Below are 24,639 nucleotides of genomic sequence, written 5' to 3'. Positions count from 1 at the left end.
CCCTGGCCTCTACAGCCTCCCTATACACGGTCCCCTGGCCTCTACTGCCTCCCTACACACGGTCCCCTGGCCTCTACTGCCTCCCTACACACGGTCCCCTGGCCTCTACTGCCTCCCTACACACGGTCCCCTGGCCTCTACTGCCTCCCTACACACGGTCCCCTGGCCTCTACTGCCTCCCTACACACGGTCCCCTGGCCTCTACTGCCTCCCTACACATGGTCCCCTGGCCTCTACTGCCTCCCTACACACGGTCCCCTGGCCTCTACTGCCTCCCTACACACGGTCCCCTGGCCTCTACTGCCTCCCTACACACGGTCCCCTGGCCTCTACTGCCTCCCTACACACGGTCCCCTGGCCTCTACTGCCTCCCTACACACGGTCCCCTGGCCTCCCTACACACGGTCCCCTGGCCTCTACCCTACACACGGTCCCCTGGCCTCTACTGCCTCCCCTACACGGTCCCCTGGCCTCTACAGCCTCCCTACACACGGTCCCCTGGCCTCTACTGCCTCCCTACACACGGTCCCCTGGCCTCTACTGCCTCCCTACACACGGTCCCCTGGCCTCTACAGCCTCCTACACACGGTCCCCTGGCTCTACTGCCTCCCTACACACGGTCCCCTGGCCTCTACTGCCTCCCTACACACGGTCCCCTGGCCTCTACTGCCTCCCTACACACGGTCCCCTGGCCTCTACAGCCTCCCTACACACGGTCCCCTGGCCTCTACTGCCTCCCTACACACGGTCCCCTGGCCTCTACTGCCTCCTACACACGGCCTCCCCTGGCCTGGCCTCTACAGCCTCCCTATACACGGTCCCCTGGCCTCTACTGCCTCCCTACACACGGTCCCCTGGCCTCTACTGCCTCCCTACACACGGTCCCCTGTCCTCTACTGCCTCCCTACACACGGTCCCCTGGCCTCTACTGCCTCCCTACACACGGTCCCCTGGCCTCTACTGCCTCCCTACACACGGTCCCCTGGCCTCTACTGCCTCCCTACACACGGTCCCCTGGCCTCTACTGCCTCCCTACACACGGTCCCCTGGCCTCTACTGCCTCCCTACACACGGTCCCCTGGCCTCTACTGCCTCCCTACACACGGTCCCCTGGCCTCTACTGCCTCCCTACACACGGTCCCCTGGCCTCTACTGCCTCCCTACACACGGTCCCTGGCCTCTACTGCCTCCCTACACACGGTCCCCTGGCCTCTACTGCCTCCCTACACACGGTCCCCTGGCCTCTACTGCCTCCCTACACACGGTCCCCTGGCCTCTACTGCCTCCCTACACACGGTCCCTGGCCTCTACTGCCTCCCTACACACGGTCCCCTGGCCTCTACTGCCTCCCTACACACGGTCCCCTGGCCTCTACTGCCTCCCTACACACGGTCCCCTGGCCTCTACTGCCTCCCTACACACGGTCCCCTGGCCTCTACTGCCTCCCTACACACGGTCCCCTGGCCTCTACTGCCTCCTCCCTCCCCACTCGCCTCCCTGGCCACGGTCCCCTGGCCTCTACTGCCTCCCTCCCTACACACGGTCCCCTGGCCTCTACTGCCTCCCTACACACGGTCCCCTGGCCTCTGCCTCCTACACACGGTCCCCTGGCCTCTACTGCCTCCCTACACACGGTCCCCTGGCCTCTACTGCCTCCCTACACACGGTCCCCTGGCCTCTACAGCCTCCCTACACACGGTCCCCTGGCCTCTACCGCCTCCCTACACACGGTCCCCTGGCCTCTACTGCCTCCCTACACACGGTCCCCTGGCCTCTACTGCCTCCCTACACACGGTCCCCTGGCCTCTACTGCCTCCCTACACACGGTCCCCTGGCCTCTACTGCCTCCCTACACACGGTCCCCTGGCCTCTACTGCCTCCCTACACACGGTCCCCTGGCCTCTACTGCCTCCCTACACACGGTCCCCTGGCCTCTACAGCCTCCCTACACACGGTCCCCTGGCCTCTACTGCCTCCCTACACACGGTCCCCTATCCTCTACTGCCTCCCTACACACGGTCCCCTGGCCTCTACTGCCTCCCTACACACGGTCCCCTGGCCTCTACTGCCTCCCTACACACGGTCCCCTGGCCTCTACTGCCTCCCTACACACGGTCCCCTGGCCTCTACTGCCTCCCTACACACGGTCCCCTGGCCTCTACTGCCTCCCTACACACGGTCCCCTGGCCTCTACTGCCTCCCTACACATGGCTGAAGTGCCCGGTGGGCCGGATGTGCCCCCCACCCCCCCTTCCTCTAGCCCCTCCCTCTATTTCACACTTTATTTTGTTGTTCCAGATGAGACCCTGAAGCCCGGCCCCCAGTCGTGGCACTGCTGCCACAAGCTGATCTACGTACGACCCAACCCCAAGACTGGTGTGCCCATCGGACACTGGCCCATTCCTGAAGGCTTCTGGCCCGACACGAACTCCCCCACCCTGGTAAGAGAGTGTCTCTGTCTGACACGCGTGGCTCGTGTCTGTGCATGCTGGTGTGTTTTATCTCTGATGTTCCTGTCCTCCCTCTCTCTCTCTCCCAGCCCCCTCGCTCGGCCCACCCCCACGTGCGTTTCTCCTGTCTGGACTCAGAGCCCATGGTGATTGACAAGGTTCCCTTTGACAAGTACGAGCTGGAGGCTTCACCTCTCACACAGTACATCCTGGAGAGGAAGTCCCCTCATACCTGCTGGCAGGTACGCAACATGATACACTACACACCTGGTACTACACACAGGACTACACTACACACCTGGTACTACACACAGTACTACACACAGTACTACACACAGTACTACACTACACACCCAGTACTACACACAGGACTACACCCAGTACTACACTACACACAGGACTACACTACACACCCAGGACTACACACAGTACTACACTACACACCCAGGACTACACCCAGGACTACACACAGTACTACACTACACACCCAGTACTACACCCAGTACTACACTACACACCCGGTACTACACCCAGGTCTACACGCAGTACTACACTACACACCCAGTACTACACGCAGTACTACACTACACACCCGGTACTACACCCAGGTCTACACACAGTACTACACTACACACCCAGTACTGCACTACACTACACTACACCCAGTACTACACAACATAACACAGTACTACACACAACACCAATGCAACACAAGGTGGGCTTGTTTGTTTGTGCTCTCACTCAGTTCCCCTCTCCCTCCCTCGTCCTCTAGGTGTTTGTAAGTAACAGTGCCAAGTACAGTGACCTGGGCCAGCCCTTTGGCTACCTGAAGGCCAGCACGGCTCTCAACTGTGTCAACCTCTTCGTCATGCCCTACAACTACCCTGTTGTACTGCCTCTACTGGGTAAGCCCTGGGCCCTGTCCTAATGCTCTAACTACCCTGTTGTACTGCCTCTACTGGGTAAGCCCTGGGTCCTGTCCTAATGCTCTAACTACCCTGTTGTACTGCCTCTACTGGGTAAGCCCTGGGTCCTGTCCTAATGCTCTAACTACCCTGTTGTACTGCCTCTACTGGGTAAGCCCTGGGCCTCGTCCTAATGCTCTAACTACCCTGTTGTACTGCCTCTACTGGGTAAGCCCTGGGCCCTGTCCTAATTATCTAACTACCCTGTTGTACTGCCTCTACTGGGTAAGCCCTGGGCCCTGTCCTAATGCTCTAACTATGCGGTTCTGCTGCCTCTGATCTACTGGGTATGACCCATCCAAATTCTTTAGAGAGCAGTTCTCCCAATGCTCTTCCCGGGGAGATGCTGTCCTGTAGGTTTTTCACTCCAACCCTAATCTACAGCGCCTGATTCTAATAAATATCTAGTTGATAAAGACGGATCAGGTTAATTACAACTTTGGGTTGGAGTGAAAACCTACAGGGGGGGGGTGTATCTCCAAGAACAGGGTTGGAGAGCCCAGGGCCCAGTTTCGCCATTAGCGATGGATCTTAGGCCTACGACGGTTTTAACGATGCATCGTTCCTTCAACAGCCGAAGATGGTAACGTGCATTTTCCCAAAACGTAACGTACAGAGTGCGGTCGCTAAGTGCATCGTTGAGGCGTGTGTCGATGCTGATAGGATTGAAATGAAGGCAGCGTTGCTCGTTGGGATCCATTTCCTCCGCTCAAATCTGACCTTAACATCAGTCCACAATACGGACGATGGATCAGCTCCCAGAGAGAGATTGTCACCTATGGCTTGTTCTAATGCTCTATAATAATGCATTGACTCAAGATTTGGCACATCATTACGCATGTTTTTACACGTTAAATATATTGAGGCAAACGTTTCTGACAGTAGCCTAACAATTGGCAAAATAAAACTCCATTTAAATGAACATGACATTGATTTCAATGCGATTTTAAATATATAGTTCTATGTAGAAGTACTGTAGTACCGTTTCATATGATACTACCCCCTAAAACTCAATTTAAATGAACATGACATTGATTTCAATGCGATTTTAAATATATAGTTCTATGTAGAAGTACTGTGTTTGTTTTTAATGCAGTCCTCTGTTTTTTTTTCTCCATTTTAATCATTCACTTGTTTGTAACAATTTGCCAAAAAACTTTAACTTTTGTATTTTTATTGAACTTCGTTCTGAAGTTATCGATGGTCACAGAGAGACCGATAAACATCTTTAGTTTTAGAGAAGATCTCATTCATATAAAGTGACGCGGAAGGGCAAAAAAAGAAACATCTAACAACGCTGTTGTGGTCGGAGGCAAGCAGTAAAACATTTAAATTTTACCTTTATTTAACTAGGCAAGTCAGTTAAGAACAAATTCTTATTTTCAATGACGGCCTAGGAACAGTGGGCTAACTGCCTGTTCAGGGGCAGAACGATAGATTTGTACCTTGTCAGCTCGGGGGATTTGAACTTGCAACCTTTCGGTTACTAGTCCAACGCTCTAACCACTAGGCTACCCTGCCGCCCGAGTGTTTTCAAGTGCAGCTTTATTAACGATGGTTTTGGGGTAACAGTTCAGAGATTCAACAACGCTACTTCGAAGGTTCTCACAATGAACTTAGCCTTTTACATGGTTCAGGGAAACTGGGCCCTGCCCTTGTGTCTAGAAAAGGCATCCCTGTCCTCATGAGCCCTAATGTAGTGCACAACGTTGCCTCACCAAGCCAGCAGAGGGCAGTAGTGCTTATGATACAATATACTTTATTGTCCATTTTTACATGGAAATTCATTTTGTGAAGACAGCATACACACCAGTTGAGAACACCTTTTATTTAACCAGGTATGCCAGGTGAGAACACCTTTTATTTAACCAGGTATGCCAGGTGAGAACACCTTTTATTTAACCAGGTATGCCAGGTGAGAACACCTTTTATTTAACCAGGTAGGCCAGGTGAGAACACCTTTTATTTAACCAGGTAGGCCAACTGCAACCTGGCCAAGATAAAGCAAAGCAAATACTCTGTAATACATTCTATATGGAAAACATCTGGTAATATGATAATTAATGTCTCTGGCCATAGTGGTCACACTCTACCTCTCCTAAAGCCTGCTCTGTATGTGTTGCAGATGACTTGATCCGGGTGCACAAGTTCAAGCCCACCATTAAATGGCGTCAGTCATTTGAGAACTACCTGAAGACCATGCCTCTTTATTACATTGGGGTAAGTCAACGGCTGAATGTCATCATCACGTTCAACCTACGCCATAGGCACAAGTCTCCCAGAGCTGAGGGAGTGAAAATGATAGATGGTGTAGGGGCTAATTCAGAGGTTCCCAAAAAAGGTAACGAGAGAATTTCGAAAATCCAGAGAAAAATGTAAATATTTACATTCATACACTAACGTTCAAAAGTTTGGGGTCACTTAGAAATGTACTTGTTTTTTAAAGAAAAGCCAAAAAAAATGTTGTCTATTAAAAGAACATAAAATTGATCAGAAATGATCCAAGATGGCGTAGCAGTGAAGACGTGTTTTGTTCGTCCTCTCGTGTACTTTTGTATTTTCCGTGTTTCAATCTTTTTTCGATTTTTAATTTGATTATACCTTCTGGTAACCTGCCTCACCCAATGTGATACGGTATCGCTATTATTTCTCACTTTAGAACACATTCAAGAACCTCTAGAAGCTAACCAGCTAACTAGCTACAAGCTATTTAGTTATTGTTAGCCACTGCTAGCGGCTTTTACCTTCTACACAGATACCAGCCCTGTTCTTAGCCTGGATATTACTCGCCAATCTACCAGTATCGGACTGTCTCTCCACAACAACGCCGGATTCCTGCCGTAATCCCTGGGGCCACTACTTCTGATCTTCACAGCTAGCTTGCACCCACCGTGGCACCCAGTACCGAAGCTATCCCTGAGGCCCACCTCCCGGCCTACTCAGCTGTTCACCCGAACCCCACTCATACACGGCTAGAGCCCGATACTCCACCGGATCCTTGCTGTAAACTCTGGACCTTGACACCGGTTCACCGCTGCTACCGATTGGATATAGTGGCTAACGCCACTGCCACGAAGCTAGCACCAGTTAGCCGTGAGCCAGGCGCATCTCCCGGCTATTAAACAAAATTCTTCAATACCTCTTTCGCCATCTGGCTTGGATTCTCTGTCGACACGGCGCCCCGCCGCACCACCACGCCTGATCTGCCGACGAATACTCCATCCGCTGTGCCTTCAACAGGCCTCCATCTGAGCAGACCCCCCCCTACCACCCCCAGGCTACTAACTTTAAACGCCGTGTCGCCCGCGTAGTGGCGGCTTCCCTGTTCCATCTACTGCTGCCCCCTGGACACTATGATCACTTGGCTACATAGCTGATGCCTGCTGGACTGTCCATTAATCACAGTACTCCATTCTGTTTATTTATGTTTTATCTGTCGGCCCCAGAGCGAACTCAGTCTCTGTGTGTAGTTAATCCGACCCTCTGCCTAGTCATCACCATTTTACCTGCTGTTGTTGTGTTAGCTGACTAGCTGCTGTTGTCTCACCTGTTGTTTTAGCAAGCTCTCCCAATCAAGACCTGCGATTACTTTATGCCTTGCTGTATGTCTCTCTCAAATATCAATATGCCTTGTATACTGTTGTTCAGGTTAGTTATCATTGTTTTAGTTCACAATGGAGCCCCTAGTTCCACTCTTCATACCCCTGTTACCTCCTTTGTCCCACCTCCCACACATGCTGTGACCTCACCCATTAGAACCAGCATGTCCAGAGATACAACCTCTCTTATCATCACCCAGTGCCTGGGCTTACCTCCGCTGTACCCGCACCCCACCATACCCCTGTCTGCACATTATGCCCTGAATATATTCTACCACGCCCAGAAATCTGCTCCTTTTATTCCTTGTCCCCAACGCTCTAGTTTTGATAGCCTTTAGCCGCATCCTCATCCTACTACTCCTCTGTTCCTCGGGTGATGTGGAGGTAAACCCAGGCCCTGCATGTACCCAGGCACCCTCATTTGTTGTCTTCTGTGATCGAAAAAGCCTGGTTTCATGCATGTTAACATCAGAAGCCTCCTCCCTAAGTTTGCTTTACTCACTGCTTTAGCACACTCTGCGAACCCTGATGTCCTTGCCGTGTCTGAATCCTGGCTTGGGAAGGCCACCAAAAATTCTGAGATTGTCATACCCAACTATAACACTTTCCGTCAAGATAGAACTGCCAAAGGGGGAGGAGTTGCAGTCTACTGCAGAGATAGCCTGCAAAGTTCTGTCATACTTTCCAGGTCTATGCCCAAACAGGTCGAACTTCTTAAAATAATTAATCTCTCCAGAAATAAGTCTCTCTGTTGCTGCCTGCTACCGACCCCCCTCAGCTCCCAGCTGTGCCCTGGACACCATCTGTGATTTGATCGCCCCCCCATCTAGCTTCAGAGTTTGTTCTGTTAGGTGACCTAAACTGGGATATGCTTAACACCCCGGCAGTCCTACAATCTAAGCTAGATGCCCCCAATCTCACACAAATCATCAAGGAACCCACCAGGTACAACCCTAAATCCGTAAACATGGGCACCCTAATAGACATTAGCCTGACCAACTTGCCCTCCAAATACACCTCTGCTGTCTTCAATCGGGATCTCAGCGATCACTGCCTCATTGCCTGTATCCGCTATGGGTCCGCCCCTCATCACTGTCAAACGCTCCCTAAAACACTTCTGCGAGCAGGCCTTTCTAATCGACCTGGCCCTAGTATCCTGGAAGGATATTGACCTCATCCCGTCAGTTGAGGATGCCTGGTCATTCTTTAAAAGTAACTTCCTCACCAATTTAGACACGCATGCTCCGTTCCAGAAATGTAGAACTAAGAACAGATACAGCCCTTGGTTCACTCCAGACCTGACTGCCCTTGGTTCACTCCAGACCTGACTGCCCTTGGTTCACTCCAGACCTGACTGCCCTTGACCAGCACAAAAACATCCTGTGGCGGACTGCAATAGCATCGTATAGTCCCCGCGATATGCAACTGTTCAGGGAAGTCAGGAACCAATACACGCAGTCAGTCAGGAAAGCAAAGGCCAGCTTTTTCAAGCAGAAATTTGCATCCTGTAGCTCTAACTCCAAAAAGTTCTGGGACTGTAAAGTCCATGGAGAACAAGAGCACCTCCTCCCAGCAGCCCACTGCACTGAGGCTAGGTAACACAGTCACCACCGATAAATCCCGTGGTAATCGAAAACTTCAACAAGCATTTCTCAACGGCTGGCCATGCCTTCCTCCTGGCTACTCTAACCTCGGCCAACAGCTCCGCAGCTACTCGCCCAAGCCTCCCCAGCTTCTCCTTTTACCCAAATCCAGATAGCAGATGTTCTGAAAGAGCTGCAAAACCTAGACCCATACAAATCAGCTGGGCTTGACAATCTGGACCCTCTATTTCTGAAACTGTCTGCCGCCATTGTCGCAACCCCTATTACCCCTGTTCAACCTCTCCTTCGTATCATCTGAGATCCACAAGGATTGGAAAGCTGCCGCGGTCATCCCCCTCTTCAAAGGGGGAGACACCCTGGACCCAAACTGTTACTGACCTATATCCATCCTGCCCTGCCTCTCCAAGGTCTTCGAAAGCCAAGTCAAAAAACTGATCACTGACCATCTCGAATTCCACCATACCTTCTCCGCTGTGCAATCCGGTTTCCGAGCCGGTCACGGGTGCACCTCAGCCACGCTCAAGGTACTAAACGATGTCATAACCGCCATCGATAAAAGACAGTACTGTGCAGCCGTCTTCATCGACCTGGCCAAGGCTTTCGAGTCTGTCAATCACCATATTCTTATCGGCAGACTCAGTAACCTCGCCTTTTCTAATGACTGCCTTGCCTGGTTCACCAATTACTTTGCAGACAGAGTTCAGTGTGTCAAATCGGAGGGCATGTTGTCCGGTCCTCTGGCAGTCTATATGGAGGTACCACAGGGTTCAATTCTCAGGCCGACTCTTTTCTCTGTATATATCAATGATGTTGCTCTTGCTGCGGGCGATTCCCTGATCCACCTCTACGCAGACGACACCATTCTGTATACTTCTGGCCCTTCCTTGGACACTGTGCTATCTAACCTCCAAACGAGCTTCAATGCCATACAACACTCCTTCCGTGGCCTCCAACTGCTCTTAAATGCTAGTAAAACCAAATGCATGCTTTTCAACTGTTCGCTACCTGCACCCGCACGCCCGACTAGCATGACCACCCTGGATGGTTCCGACCTAGAATATGTGGACATCTATAAGTACCTAGGTGTCTGGCTAGACTGTAAACTCTCCTTCCAGTCTCCTATCAAACATCTTCAATCTAAAATCAAATCTAGAGTCGGCTTTCTATTTCGCAACAAAGCCTCCTTCACTCACGCCGCCAAACTTACCCTAGTAAAACTGACTATCCTACCGATCCTCGACTTCGGCGATGTCATCTACAAGATAGCTTCCAATACTCTACTCAGCAAACTGGATGCAGTTTATCACAGTGCCATCCGTTTTGTTACTAAAGCACCTTATACCACCCACCACTGCGACCTGTATGCTCTAGTCGGCTGGCCCTCGCTACATATTCGTCGCCAGACCCACTGGCTCCAGGTCATCTACAAGTCTATGCTAGGTAAAGCTCCGCCTTATCTCAGTTCACTGGTCACGATGGCAACACCCACCTGTAGCACGCGCTCCAGCAAGTGTATCTCACTGATCATCCCTAAAGCCAAAACCTCATTTGGCCGCCTTTCCTTCCAGTTCTCTGCTGCCTGTAACTGGAACGAATTGCAAAAATCTCTGAAGTTGGAGACTTCTCTCCCTCACCAACTTCAAACATCAGCTATCTGAGCAGCTAACCGATCGCTGCAGCTGTACATAGTCTATCGGCAAATAGCCCACCCAATTTACCTACCTCATCCCCATACTGTTTTTATTTAATGTACTTTTCTGCTCTTTTGCACACCAATATCTCTACCTGTACATGACCATCTGATCATTTATCACTCCAGTGTTAATCTGCTAAATTGTAATTATTCGCCTACCTCCTCATGCCTTTTGCACACAATGTATAGATTTTTTTTTTCTACTGTGTTATTGACTTGTTAATTGTTTACTCCATGTGTAACTCTGTGTTGTCTGTTCACACTGCTATGCTTTATCTTGGCCAGGTCGCAGTTGCAAATGAGAACTTGTTCTCAACTAGCCTACCTGGTTAAATAAAGGTTAAATAAAATGTTGTTTTTTTTTAAATACAGTATAGTCGTTGTAAATTACTAATGTAGCTGGAAATGGCTGATTTTTTTTGGAGCATGGAGCATCTACATAGCCGTACAGAGGCCCATTATCAGCAACCATCACTCCTGTGTTCCAATAGCACGTTGTGTTAGCTAATCCAAGTTTAGCATTTTAAAAGGCTAGTTGACCATTAGAAAACCCTTTTGCAATTATATTAGCACAGCTGAAAACTGTGGTTCTGATTAAAGAAGCAATAAAACTGGCCTTTAGACTAGTTGAGTATCTGGAGCATCAGCATTTGTGGGTTCGATTACAGGCTCAAAATGGCCAGAAACAAAGACCAATGCTGATGCTCCAGATACTCAACTAGTCTAAGGCCAGTTTTATTGCTTATTTAATCAGAACTACAGTGTTCAGCTGTGCTAACATAATTGCAAACATTAACAATGTCTACACTGTGTTTTCTGATCAATTTTATGTTTTAATGGACATAAATATGCTTTTTCAAAAACAAGGACATTTCTAAGTGACCCCAAACTTAAACGGTAGTGTTATCCACCGCTAAGGGCTAACGTGGCTGCCGCGGTGGAGTTATATCCTCCTCTAGGGGCTAACGTGGCTGCCGCGGTGGAGTTATATCCACCGCTAGGGGCTAACGTGGCTGCCGCGGTGGAGTTATATCCACCGCTAGGGGCTAACGTGGCTGCCGCGGTGGAGTTATATCCTCCTCTAGGGGCTAACGTGGCTGCCGCGGTGGAGTTATATCCTCCTCTAGGGGCTAACGTGGCTGCCGCGGTGGAGTTATATCCTCCTCTAGGGGCTAACGTGGCTGCCGCGGTGGAGTTATATCCTCCTCTAGGGGCTAACGTGGCTGCCGCGGAGGAGTTATATCCTCCTCTAGGGGCTAACGTGGCTGCCGCGGTGGAGTTATATCCTCCTCTAGGGGCTAACGTGGCTGCCGCGGTGGAGTTATATCCTCCTCTAGGGGCTAACGTGGCTGCCGCGGTGGAGTTATAACCTCCTCTAGGGGCTAACGTGGCTGCCGCGGTGGAGTTATATCCTCCTCTAGGGGCTAACGTGGCTGCCGCGGTGGAATTATATCCTCCTCTAGGGGCTAACGTGGCTGCCGCGGTGGAGTTATATCCTCCTCTAGGGGCTAACGTGGCTGCCGCGATGGAATTAGGTGACATCGTGACATGTATTTTGTATTTTGGTTGTAATGTGTGGTCTTGATGATGCCTTCTCTACTCTTCTGCAGTCCCTCCGGAAGGCGCTAAGGATCATGGGAGCTCCTAACCTCCTGGCCGACAACATGGAGTATGGTCTGAGTTACAGTGTGGTGTCCTACCTCAAGAAGCTCAGCCAGCAGGTAGTCTGTCTGTGCGTCTCTGTCCCGTCTGTCTGTCCGTGTGTGTGTTGGTGAGTGCAAACTGTCTTGGTTTCTATTCACTCTTCCTTCCATAACCATCCATGCATCTTCTCCCCAGACCAAGATAGAGTACGAGCGGCTGATAGCATCTGTAGCTAAGAAGGTGGTAGCGGAGGGTGGCATCAAGGTGCGGGACCGCGGTGGGGACATCTCTCTGGCCCAGCGCAGAGACTTCACTCAGCTTCTGGCCAGCATCACGGGAGAGACGGCCGCCCTGCCCCTGGAGCTAAACTCTAAAGAGTTCTCTGGCTTTCAGCTGGCTCCTCTCAACAAGGTCAGCAGCACCGAACGGCCCTTAGCTGTGATGCTTGAGGATGAAGACGTCATGTTATCTCTAGAGATGCTCACGTAGAGATACTGTGTAGATCAGCCATGATTCTCTGTATGGTATAAAGTATACATTTCTTTAACATATTTGTACGTGTGTAATCATGTTGCGCTGTACACCGGTACCACGGTAGTACGACAGCACCAAATCGTTATGATACCAACATTTTAGAAAACCGTAGTACCGTTTCATATGATACTACTCCCCCCCCCTGACTTACTGTAGTACCGTTTCATATGATACTGCCCCCCCCCCCTGACTTACTGTAGTACCGTTTCATATGATACTACCCCTGACTTACTGTAGTACCGTTTCATATGATACTACCCCCTGACTTACTGTAGTACCGTTTCATATGATACTACCCCCCGACTTACTGTAGTACAGTTTCATATGATACTACCCCCTGACTTACTATAGTACCGTTTCATATGATACTACCCCCCTGACTTACTGTAGTACCGTTTCATATGATACTACCCCCTGACTTACTGTAGTACCGTTTCATATGATACTACCCCCTGTCTTACTGTAGTACCGTTTCATATGATACTACCCCCTGACTTACTGTAGTACCGTTTCATATACTACCCCCCTGACTTACTGTAGTACCGTTTCATATGATACTACCCCCTGACTTACTGTAGTACCGTTTCATATGATACTACCCCCTGACTTACTGTAGTACCGTTTCATATGATACTACCCCCTGACTTACTGTAGTACCGTTTCATATGATACTCCCCCCCCTGACTTACTGTAGTACCGTTTCATATGATACCCCCACCTGACTTACTGTAGTACCGTTTCATATGATACTACCCCCCCCTGACTTACTGTAGTACCGTTTCATATGATACTACCCCCCTGACTTACTGTAGTACCGTTTCATATGATACTACCCCCCTGACTTACTGTAGTACCGTTTCATATGATACTACCCCTGACTTACTGTAGTACCGTTTCATATGATACTACCCCCTGACTTACTGTAGTACCGTTTCATATGATACTACCCCCCTGACTTACTGTAGTACCGTTTCATATGATACTACCCCCTGACTTACTGTAGTACCGTTTCATATGATACTACCCCCTGACTTACTGTAGTACCGTTTCATATGATACTCCCCCTGACTTACTGTAGTACCGTTTCATATGATACTACCCCCTGACTTACTGTAGTACCGTTTCATATGATACTACCCCCTGACTTACTGTAGTACCGTTTCATATGATACTACCCCCTGACTTACTGTAGTACCGTTTCATATGATACTCCCCCCTGACTTACTGTAGTACCGTTTCATATGATACTACCCCCCTGACTTACTGTAGTACCGTTTCATATGATACTACCCCCTGACTTACTGTAGTACCGTTTCATATGATACTACCCCCTGACTTACTGTAGTACCGTTTCATATGATACTCCCCCTGACTTACTGTAGTACCGTTTCATATGATACTCCCCCCGACTTAAGGTAGTACCGTTTCATATGATACTACCCCCTGACTTACTGTAGTACCGTTTCATATGATACTACCCCCTGACTTACTGTAGTACCGTTTCATATGATACTACCCCCCTGTCTTACTGTAGTACCGTTTCATATGATACTACCCCCTGACTTACTGTAGTACCGTTTCATATACTACCCCCCTGACTTACTGTAGTACCGTTTCATATGATACTACCCCCTGACTTACTGTAGTACCGTTTCATATGATACTACCCCCTGACTTACTGTAGTACCGTTTCATATGATACTACCCCCTGACTTACTGTAGTACCGTTTCATATGATACTACCCCCCTTGACTTACTGTAGTACCGTTTCATATGATACTCCCCCTGACTTACTGTAGTACCGTTTCACATCATACTCCCCCATCGTGTTGCTTTTCTGAGCTACTGTGACAAAACTAGCTCTTCCTCGCTGTCCCCTGTGTAGAGTCTGAAACCTCAGGGTTTCCGGAACGCCTACGACATTCCCAGAATGCACCTCCTGGATCAGCTGAGCCGCATGAGGAGGAACCTGCTCAGCACCACCTGTCTGCTCCGGGGACAGGACACAGGTGTGTGTGTGTGTGTGTGTGTGTGGTGTGTGATTCAGTTCCAGAATTAACTGTAATTCCCGTTGAATGATTCTCGCTACCAGTTTTGTTAAAGACGAAGACTGAACTTTGAGCCCAAGTCTTCCTGTGTCCTCTTGTCTCTCCAGACCAGCTGCACAGTGTGCCCATCGCCCAGATGGGGAACTACCAGGACTTCCTCAAAGCCCTTCCCCAACCCCTCAGAGACGCGGACCCTGAACAGCCCAAACGCCTGCACACCTTCGGAAATCCTTTCAAACTGGACAAGAAGGTAGGATTATGGCTGTCTCCAGAAATCACTCTCACTACCATTCCCTTCCTCTTAGGAGTATCTGAAATCAGCTGGTCAAAACCTCTTATTTGTTTTTTGAAAACATCTCTAATTGATTGCTATTATGAGTCGAACACATTTTTCTGGACAAATGTCAGTTTGCATGTGAAACGGCTAAATAGCGTTTCAATCGGTGACGTCACTTGCGCTGAGACCTTGAAGTAGTGGTTCCTCTTGCTCTGCAAGAGGAGCGATGGGTAACGATGCTTCGAGGGTGACTGTTGTTGATGTGTGCAGAGGGTCCCTGGTTCGCGCCCGGGTATGGGTGAGGGGACGGTCTAAAGTTATACTGTTACACTTTAACAATTATAACAGTGAAGTTGTAATAGTACGTTTTGTTTATCCTGTCTTTTCTGTTGCTGTTTCTCTAGGGGATGATGATTGACGAGGCCGATGAGTTTGTGACGGGTCCCCAGAACAAGGGAAAGCGTCCGGGGAGTGACTCCAACATGCACGGGGTCGGGGGTGGGGGTCCTAAGAGACGACGGTGCATGTCCCCTCTACTGCGCCCCGGCAGAGCCTATTCGCCCCCCGTCAGCCCTGCAGCCAGCCCCTTCAGACCCCCCCTCGCCGGTGAGACACTCACTCACACAAGCTCTGCGCCATTGTGGTCAGTGCACCTGTGTGTTAAAACACAAATATTTGAAGTGCTGAGTCTGTAAAAGGAAGTGACAGTTTTTTAGTTCCGTACATGTTAGTTATGAACGACTGTCCCTGACCCCCTCCTCTCTCACAGAGTGCGACCAGAGTGAGTCAGACTCGGAGGCCGTGTTCGGAAACCTCTACAACCCAGAGACGTGTGAGACCGGGACAACGGTCCAACCAGGAGAGATCCTCTCTGGACCCCTTCTAGACGGCCCCGACACAGGGAACCGCATGGAGGCTGATGGGGACACTGAGGAGGAGAACGGGCTTCCCAGGGAGGTGGAGCTCTCAGAGGGCAGTGAGGATGGAGGAGAGACTGGGGGTGTGGTGGAGGAGCAGTGCCCGGCCCGGTACCCCTCCCCCGCTGAGCTGAAGAAGGTGATGAACAGCGAGAGTCTGGAGGTCAACACCGAACTACGAGCCCTCATCACCAAGGAGATACGGAAACCCGGGAGACGTACGTAACCAGGGGCCGCCACGCCCACACTCTGCCACGGCAACCAGAGAAAGTTGCCTCACTTTTCCCCAACGACTTAATTTAGATGTAATTGTTATTTTATGGTGAAGCTGTTGGTCCAGATGTTTCCAAAGACTGGCTGTGTAATCTGGAGACTGGCTGTGTAATCTGTACACATGTTTATTGTAACCCTGGACAAGCACGTCTGATTCAACTTGTCAACTAATCATCAAGCCCTCAATGAGCTGAATGAGGTGTTTGTGCAGGGCTACAACGAAACATTGTACTGTTGAGGGGACTGGAGGACCAGGGTTGGTGAGGGGACTGGAGGACCAGGGTTGGTGAGGGGACTGGATGACCAGGGTTGGTGAGGGAACTGGAGGACCAGGGTTGGTTTGGGGACTGGAGGACCAGGGTTGGTGAGGGGACTGGAGGACCAGGGTTGGTGAGGGGACTGGAGGACCAGGGTTGGTGAGGGGACTGGAGGACCAGGGTTGGTGAGGGGACTGGAGGACCAGGGTTGGTGAGGGGACTGGAGGACCAGGGTTGGTGAGGGGACTGGAGGACCAGGGTTGGTGAGGGGACTGGAGGACCAGGGTTGGTGAGGGGACTGGAGGACCAGGGTTGGTGAGGGGACTGGAGGACCAGGGTTGGTGAGGGAACTGGAGGACCAGGGTTGGTGAGGGGACTGGAGGACCAGGGTTGGTGAGGGGACTGGAGGACCAGGGTTGGTGAGGGGACTGGAGGACCAGGGTTGGTGAGGGGACTGGAGGACCAGGGTTGGTGAGGGGACTGGAGGACCAGGGTTGGTGAGGGGACTGGAGGACCAGGGTTGGTTTGGGAACTGGAGGACCAGGGTTGGTTTGGGAACTGGAGGACCAGGGTTGGTGAGGGGACTGGAGGACCAGGGTTGGTTTGGGGACTGGAGGACCAGGGTTGGTGAGGGAACTGGAGGACCAGGGTTGGAAAACACTGGTCTTGAGGACTGTGTGATAGTCATTAATCGGTGGCCTGTATGTATGTAGACTGGCTGTGTGATGGTAGTCATTAATCTGTGGCCTGTATGTCTATAGACTGGCTGTGTGATGGTAGTCATTAATCTGTGGCCTGTATATCTATAGACTGGCTGTGTGATGGTAGTCATTAATCTGTGGCCTGTATATCTATAGACTGGCTGTGTGATGGTAGTCATTAATCTGTGGCCTGTATATCTATAGACTGGCTGTGTGATGGTAGTCATTAATCGGTGGCCTGTATGTATGTAGACTGGCTGTGTGATGGTAGTCATTAATCTGTGGCCTGTATGTCTATAGACTGGCTGTGTGATGGTAGTCATTAATCTGTGGCCTGTATGTATGTAGACTGGCTGTGTGATGGTAGTCATTAATCTGTGGCCTGTATGTCTATAGACTGGCTGTGTGATGGTAGTCATTAATCTGTGGCCTGTATGTCTATAGACTGGCTGTGTGATGGTAGTCATTAATCTGTGGCCTGTATGTCTATAGACTGGCTGTGTGATGGTAGTCATTAATCTGTGGCCTGTATATCTATAGACTGGCTGTGTGATGGTAGTCATTAATCTGTGGCCTGTATGTCTATAGACTGGCTGTGTGATGGTAGTCATTAATCTGTGGCCTGTATGTATGTAGACTGGCTGTGTGATGGTAGTCATTCACTTCACTGACTCTGTGTCCAATCATTACCCCTTAGACCTTGTCTCATAGCCTACAGTTGATGTCTGGTCTGAAATCCCTGAATGGAAAGTTCTCTAGTTTCATCAGCAGGTCTCACTGTGCTTGACTCTTCCCTTCTCTCTCTCTTGTTTTTTTTAATTGTTTTTATAGACTATGAAAAAATCTTCTACTTCCTGAAGCAGATCCAAGGAAGCTTTGACACACGGTTGATATTTCTCCAGAACATTATAAAAGAAGCTGCAAGGTGAGGAACACAAGCTTCTAAACAGACCTGAGTCAAACTAGAACATGATCAGCTCTTTTTATTCCTGTGTTTAACCTGTTAGTGTCCAAGGTGGGGGTGGTCTACTAAACTATATGGAATTGTTTTAAGAAGGTCCTACCAATGATCATTTAGCTATTTGATTTTGACATTTTTAAAGACCCCTTGAAGTATCAAATCAAATGTATTTATAAAGCCCTTCGTACATCAGCTGATATCTCAAAGTGCTGTACAGAAACCCAGCCTAAAACCCCCAAACAGCAAGCAATGCAGGTGTAGAAGCACGGTGGCTAGGAAAAACTCCCTAGAAAGGACAAAACCTAGGAAGAAACCTAGAGAGGAACCAGGCTATGTGGGGTGGCCAGTCCTCTTCTGGCTGTGCCGGGTGGAGATTATAACAGAACATGGCCAAGATGTTAAAATGTTCATAAATGACCAGCATGGTCGAATAATAGTAAGGCAGAACAGTTGAAACTGGAAGTATCAAAAAAAAAAAAATATATATATATATATATACTGCTCAAAAAAATAAAGGGAACACTTAAACAACACAATGTAACTACCAAGTCAATCACACTTCTGTGAAATCAAACTGTCCACTTAGGAAGCAACACTGATTGACAATAAATGTCACATGCTGTTGTGCAAATGGAATAGACAACAGGTGGAAATTATAGGCAATTAGCAAGACATCCCCAATAAAGGAGTGGTTCTGCAGGTGATAACCACAGACCACTTCTCAGTTCCTATGCTTTTGAATGCTGGCGGTGCTTTCACTCTAGTGGTAGCATGAGACGGAGTCTACAACCCACACAAGTGGCTCAGGTAGTGCAGCTCATCCAGGATGGCACATCAATGCGAGCTGTGGCAAGAAGGTTTGCTGTGTCTGTCAGCGTAGTGTCCAGAGCATGGAGGCGCTACCAGGAGACAGGCCAGTACATCAGGAGATGTGGAGTAGGCCGTAGGAGTGCAACAACCCAGCAGCAGGACCGCTACCTCCGCCTTTGTGCAAGAGGAGGACTGCCAGAGCCCTGCAAAGACCCGAATCCAATTGAGCACATCTGGGACATCATGTCTTGCTCCATCCACCAACGCCACGTTGCACCACAGACTGTCCAGGACTTGGCGGATGCTTTAGTCCAGGTCTGGGAGGAGATCCCTCAAGAGACCATCCGCCACCTCATCAGGAGCATGCCCAGGCGTTGTAGGGAGGTCATACAGGCACGTGGAGGCCACACACACTACTGAGCCTCATTTTGACTTGTTTTAAGGACATTACATCAAAGTTGGATCAGCCTGTAGTGTGGTTTTCCACTTTAATTTTGAGTGTGACTCCAAATCCAGATAGTCCTTACTACTATTAGCCCATAGAAACACATGGAATAACAGATAGTCCTTACTACTATTAGCCCATAGAAACACATTGAATAACAGATAGTCCTTACTACTATTAGCCCATAGAAACACATGGAATAACAGATAATTCTTACTACTATTAGCCCATAGAAACACATTGAATAACAGATAGTCCTTACTACTATTAGCCCATAGAAACACATGGAATAACAGATAATTCTTACTACTATTAGCCCATAGAAACACATTGAATAACAGATAGTCCTTACTACTATTAGCCCATAGAAACACATTGAATAACAGATAGTCCTTACTACTATTAGCCCATAGAAACACATTGAATAACAGATAGTCCTTACTACTATTAGCCCATAGAAACACATTGAATAACAGATAGTCCTTACTACTATTAGCCCATAGAAACACATTGAATAACAGATAGTCCTTACTACTATTAGCCCATAGAAACACATTGAATAACAGATAGTCCTTACTACTATTAGCCCATAGAAACACATTGAATAACAGATTCACTACATGGAACAGCAGATAGTCCCAGAACAATCTAAAGGGAGTTTGTTCTGAACGGTCTGTCCTGTACCTGAGAGTTATATAAGAAAGATCAGGAATGATGTTCAACTAGATTACTCTAGAAACGGCCTGTGAATCCCAGACAATCTAACCAGGAGTTTGTTATAACGGTGTTCTATTTCCTGTACCTGAGACCATGTTCTGTTCTACTTCTCTATAAGACCATGTTCTGTTCTACTTCTCTACCAGGACCATGTTCTGTTCTACTAGACTCTACCAGCGACCATGTTCTGTTCTATTTCTCTACCAGCGACCATGTTCTGTTCTACTTCTCTACCGGCGACCATGTTCTGTTCTACTTCTCTACCTGCGACCATGTTCTGTTCTACTTCTCTACCGGCGACCATGTTCTGTTCTACTTCTCTACCAGCGACCATGTTCTGTTCTACTTCTCTACCGGCGACCATGTTCTGTTCTACCATGTTCTGTTCTACTTCTGCGCGACCATGTTCTGTTCTACTTCTCTACGGGCGACCATGTTCTGTTCTACTTCTCTACCTGACCATGTTCTGTTCATGTTCATGTTCTCTACTTCTCTACCAGCGACCATGTTCTGTTCTACTTCTCTACCGGCGACCATGTTCTGTTCTACTTCTCTACCAGCGACCATGTTCTGTTCTACTTCTCTACGGGCGACCATGTTCTGTTCTACTTCTCTACGGGCGACCATGTTCTGTTCTACTTCTCTACCGGCGACCATGTTCTGTTCTACTTCTCTACGGGCGACCATGTTCTGTTCTACTTCTCTACCGGCGACCATGTTCTGTTCTACTTCTCTACCGGCGACCATGTTCTGTTCTACTTCTCTACCGGCGACCATGTTCTGTTCTACTTCTCTACCGGCGACCATGTTCTATTTTACCGTGTTCTGTATCAGTGACCATGTTCTATTTTACAGTATTCTGTACCAGCGACCATGTTCTGTTTTACCGTGTTCTGTATCAGCGACCATATTCTATTTTACCGTATTCTGTTCTGTATCAGCGACCATATTCTATTTTACCGTATTCTGTTCTGTATCAGCGACCATGTTCTATTTTACCGTGTTCTGTATCAGCGACCATGTTCTATTTTACCGTATTCTGTTCTCTACCGGCGACCATATTCTATTTTACCGTGTTCTGTTCTGTATCAGTGACCATGTTCTATTTTACCGTGTTCTGTTCTGTATCAGTTACCATGTTCTATTTTACCGTATTCTGTTCTGTATCAGCGACCATGTTCTATTCTCTTCTATTCAGGTTCAAGAAGCGGGTGCTGATAGAACAGCTGGAGAACTTTCTAGAAGAGATCCATAACAGAGCCAACAATATGAACCACCTGGACGGGTTCTAATGGACAACTCTTCACTCCCCGGACCCTCAGACCTAACCCCTCCTCCCCACCCTCAGCTCTCAACCTGCAACCCTTACCCAGGCTGAAATATTCCTATAGAGAAGGGGCATATACAGTGTATGAACTAACCCAAGCAATGAAATGAGTGCTGTTGGCCTGTCTGTCTCTGTCCGTGTATACTGTGTGACGCGTGTCTCATCAGTGATGGTATGGGGAACTGATATTGCTAAGGGAGGGGTTTCAAATTCGGTTGTAAAAAGTTTCCAACAACCTCAGGGCCAAAAGAGGAACACTGATGTTTTAGGTTTCAAATGAATCTTTAGGTGGCTTCATGTTTTTTTTTTTTTTTCTCTTTCTAGTCATCTCCCTCTCTCTCTCTAGTCATCTCCCTCTCTCTCTCTAGTCATCTCCCTCTCTCTCTCTAGTCATCTCCCTCTCCCTCTCTCTCTCTCTCTCTCTCTCTAGTCATCTCCCTCTCTCTCTCTCTAGTCATCTCCCTCTCTCTCTCTCTAGTCATCTCCCTCTCTCTCTCTAGTCATCCCCTCTCTCTCTAGTCATCCCTCTCTCTTTCTAGTCATCTCCCTCTCTCTTTCTAGTCATCTCCCTCTCTCTTTCTAGTCATCTCCCTCTCTCTTTCTAGTCATCTCCCTCTCTCTTTCTAGTCATCTCCCTCTCTCTCTCTAGTCATCTCCCCTCTCTATAGTCTCTCTCTCTAGTCATCTCCCTCTCTCTCTCTAGTCATCTCCCTCTCTCTCTCTCTAGTCATCTCCCTCTCTCTCTCTAGTCATCTCCCTCCCTCTCTCTAGTCATATCCCTCTCTCTCTCTAGTCATCTCCCTCTCTCTCTCTAGTCATCTCATCTCTCCTCTCTAGTCATCTCCCTCTCTTTCTAGTCATCTCCCTCTCTCTTTCTAGTCATCTCCCTCTCTCTTTCTAGTCATCTCCCTCACTCTCTCTCTAGTCATCTCCCTCTCTCTCTCTAGTCATCTCCCTCTCTCTCTCTAGTCATCTCCCTCTCTCTCTCTAGTCATCTCCCTCTCTCTCTCTAGTCATCTCCCTCTCTCTCTCTAGTCATCTCCCTCTCTCTCTCTAGTCATCTCCCTCTCTCTCTCTAGTCATCTCCCCCTCTCTCTCTCTAGTCATCTCCCTCTCTCTCTCTCTAGTCATCTCCCTCTCTCTAGTCATCTCCCTCTCTCTAGTCATCTCCCTCTCTCTAGTCATCTCTCTCTCTAGTCATCTCCTCTCTCTCTAGTCATCTCCCTCTCTCTAGTCATCTCCCTCTCTCTCTCTCTAGTCATCTCTCTCTCTCTAGTCATCTCTCTCTCTCTAGTCATCTCCCTCTCCCTCTCTCTTTCTAGTCATCTCCCTCTCTCTTTCTAGTCATCTCTCTCTCTCTTTCTAGTCATCTCTCTCTCTTTCTAGTCATCTCTCTCTCTTTCTAGTCATCTCTCTTTCTAGTCATCTCTCTTTCTAGTCCTCACCCTCTCTCTCTCTAGTCATCTCCCTCTCTCTCTCTAGTCATCTCCCTCTCTCTCTCTAGTCATCTCCCTCTCTCTTTCTAGTCATCTCCCTCTCTCTTTCTAGTCATCTCCCTCTCTCTTTCTAGTCTCTCTCTTTCTAGTCCTCTCACTCGAGTCCTCTCTCACTCGAGTCATCTGCCCTCTCTCTCTAGTCCTCTCCCTCTCTTTCTAGTCCTCTCTCTTTCTAGTCCTCTCTCTTTCTAGTCATCTCTCACTCGAGTCATCGCCCTCTCTCTCTCTAGTCCTCTCCCTCTCTCTTTCTAGTCCTCTCTCTTTCTAGTCATCTCCCTCTCTCACTCGAGTCATCGCCCTCTCTCTTTCTGTGGTATTTTTGTTGTGGGTTTGTCCCCTTTTGGTTATTCACTTAATCCTGATAGGCACTCCACTCCACCAATAGAAACACTCCTTTTACTCTATTCACCAACAGAAAGGGTTGGCCACTCCCCTCCCTCATGACTTCCTAATCTTGCCATGCAAAGGTTCATCTAAAATCGGCTGCACCTACACAACCTACACCGAAGCCCACATTTCACTCTCATGGAACTCCATATTTGTAGGCAAGAGGAACGTCACGAGTCAGTCATCTTAGCAGTTCTGGATTTTAGCTAGAAGGATAAACCAAACCAAACTTCCAACAATAATAATAATAATAGCGTACCATCTGAATGCTGTTATCAAAGTGCCACAGACAAGAACCCTCTGTGATGGGTAGTAGACGAGCCTCAGGAAATAGACAATAATTGAATGGTTAGCAATAGCATCTGTGCCACTAGCAATTACCCCGTACAACCACTTAGTTACCCTTTACTGCAATCCTAAACTAAATCTCTTTGTAGTGTAACAGTTAAGTGTCGTTGGACATTCAATTGTGTAGAATTGAGGCCCTAGATGTCTGGCTGGCAGTTTACACCACAACATTTGCAATCCTCCCTGCCCCTATTCCCCTTTTATCTCTCCCATCTCCTTTCCAATCCCCCCCCTACCCTCCTATACAGGGACCAAATAGTTGCCAAACTTGTCTTTGTTTATAAAGAGGACGCTACCAAAAGAGAGTATTTTGAATACGCTGTATAGATGTAAATACCTTTAGAGAATTATTTAAAGAGAATGTTCAGAGGAAGGCCTTTTTTTTTTTTTTTTTTTTTTGTATTTCCATGAATAAAGTTTCTATTTTAACCTGTGACTTGGCCATGTAAATAAAGTCAAAACACAATCAGCATAATTGTTTTATGTCACTACTTTAATGAAAAGTTTGAGACTTTTGATGTTAGTGTCATGATGCATTGGCTTTAGAAGCTTCTGTGATAGGCTAATTGACATCACTTGAGTCAATTGGAGGTGCACCTGTGGATGTATTTCAAGGTCGACCTTCAAACTCAGTGCCCCTTTGCTTGACATCGTGGGAAAATCAAAAGAAATCAACCAAGACCTCAGGAAAAAAAATTGTAGACCTCCACAAGTCTGGTTCATCCTTGGGAGCAATTTCCAAACACCTGAAGGTACCACATTCATCTGTACAAACAATAGTACGCAAGTATAAACACCATGGGACCACGCAGCCGTCATACCGCTCAGGAAGGAGACGCGTTCTGTCTCCTAGAGATGAACGTACTTTGGTGCGAAAAGTGCAAATCAATCCCAGAACAACAGCAAAGGACCTTGTGAAGATGCTGGAGGAAACAGGTACAAAAGTATTTATATCCACAGTAAAACAAGTCCTATATCGACATAACCGCTCAGCAAGGAAGAAGCCACTGCTCCAAAACCACCGTAAAAAAAGCCAGACTACGATTCACAACTGCACATGAGGACAGGTCCTGGACTTTCTGACGGGCCGTCCTCAGGTGGTGAGGATAGGAAACATCTCCACCCCGCTGATCCTCAACACTGGGGATGTGTTCTCAGCCCTCTCCTGTACTCCCTGTTCACCCAT

General features: G+C 48.5%; 1 protein-coding gene across 1 annotated transcript in view; it reads left to right on the top strand.

Annotated features, from left to right (window-relative positions):
* Nucleotides 1–21,875, top strand: part of ints6 (integrator complex subunit 6) — a 60,764-nt gene extending 38,889 nt beyond the window's left edge. Inside the window, exons 7-18 of the mRNA XM_065019597.1 lie at nt 2,299–2,441; nt 2,540–2,692; nt 3,223–3,355; nt 5,541–5,635; nt 11,922–12,032; nt 12,151–12,366; nt 14,375–14,498; nt 14,645–14,787; nt 15,219–15,420; nt 15,584–15,949; nt 17,794–17,887; nt 21,094–21,875. Of these exons, the coding sequence (XP_064875669.1) occupies nt 2,299–2,441; nt 2,540–2,692; nt 3,223–3,355; nt 5,541–5,635; nt 11,922–12,032; nt 12,151–12,366; nt 14,375–14,498; nt 14,645–14,787; nt 15,219–15,420; nt 15,584–15,949; nt 17,794–17,887; nt 21,094–21,187 (1,874 nt within the window). The 3' untranslated portion in view covers nt 21,188–21,875. The remainder of the gene's footprint in view (nt 1–2,298; nt 2,442–2,539; nt 2,693–3,222; nt 3,356–5,540; nt 5,636–11,921; nt 12,033–12,150; nt 12,367–14,374; nt 14,499–14,644; nt 14,788–15,218; nt 15,421–15,583; nt 15,950–17,793; nt 17,888–21,093) is intronic.
* The last annotated feature ends 2,764 nt before the right edge of the window (nt 21,876–24,639 follow it).

This window comes from Oncorhynchus nerka, linkage group LG1, assembly GCF_034236695.1.
Source record: "Oncorhynchus nerka isolate Pitt River linkage group LG1, Oner_Uvic_2.0, whole genome shotgun sequence".
Classification (NCBI taxonomy): Eukaryota; Metazoa; Chordata; class Actinopteri; order Salmoniformes; family Salmonidae; genus Oncorhynchus; species Oncorhynchus nerka.
This window is presented reverse-complemented; position numbering and strand designations above follow the sequence as displayed.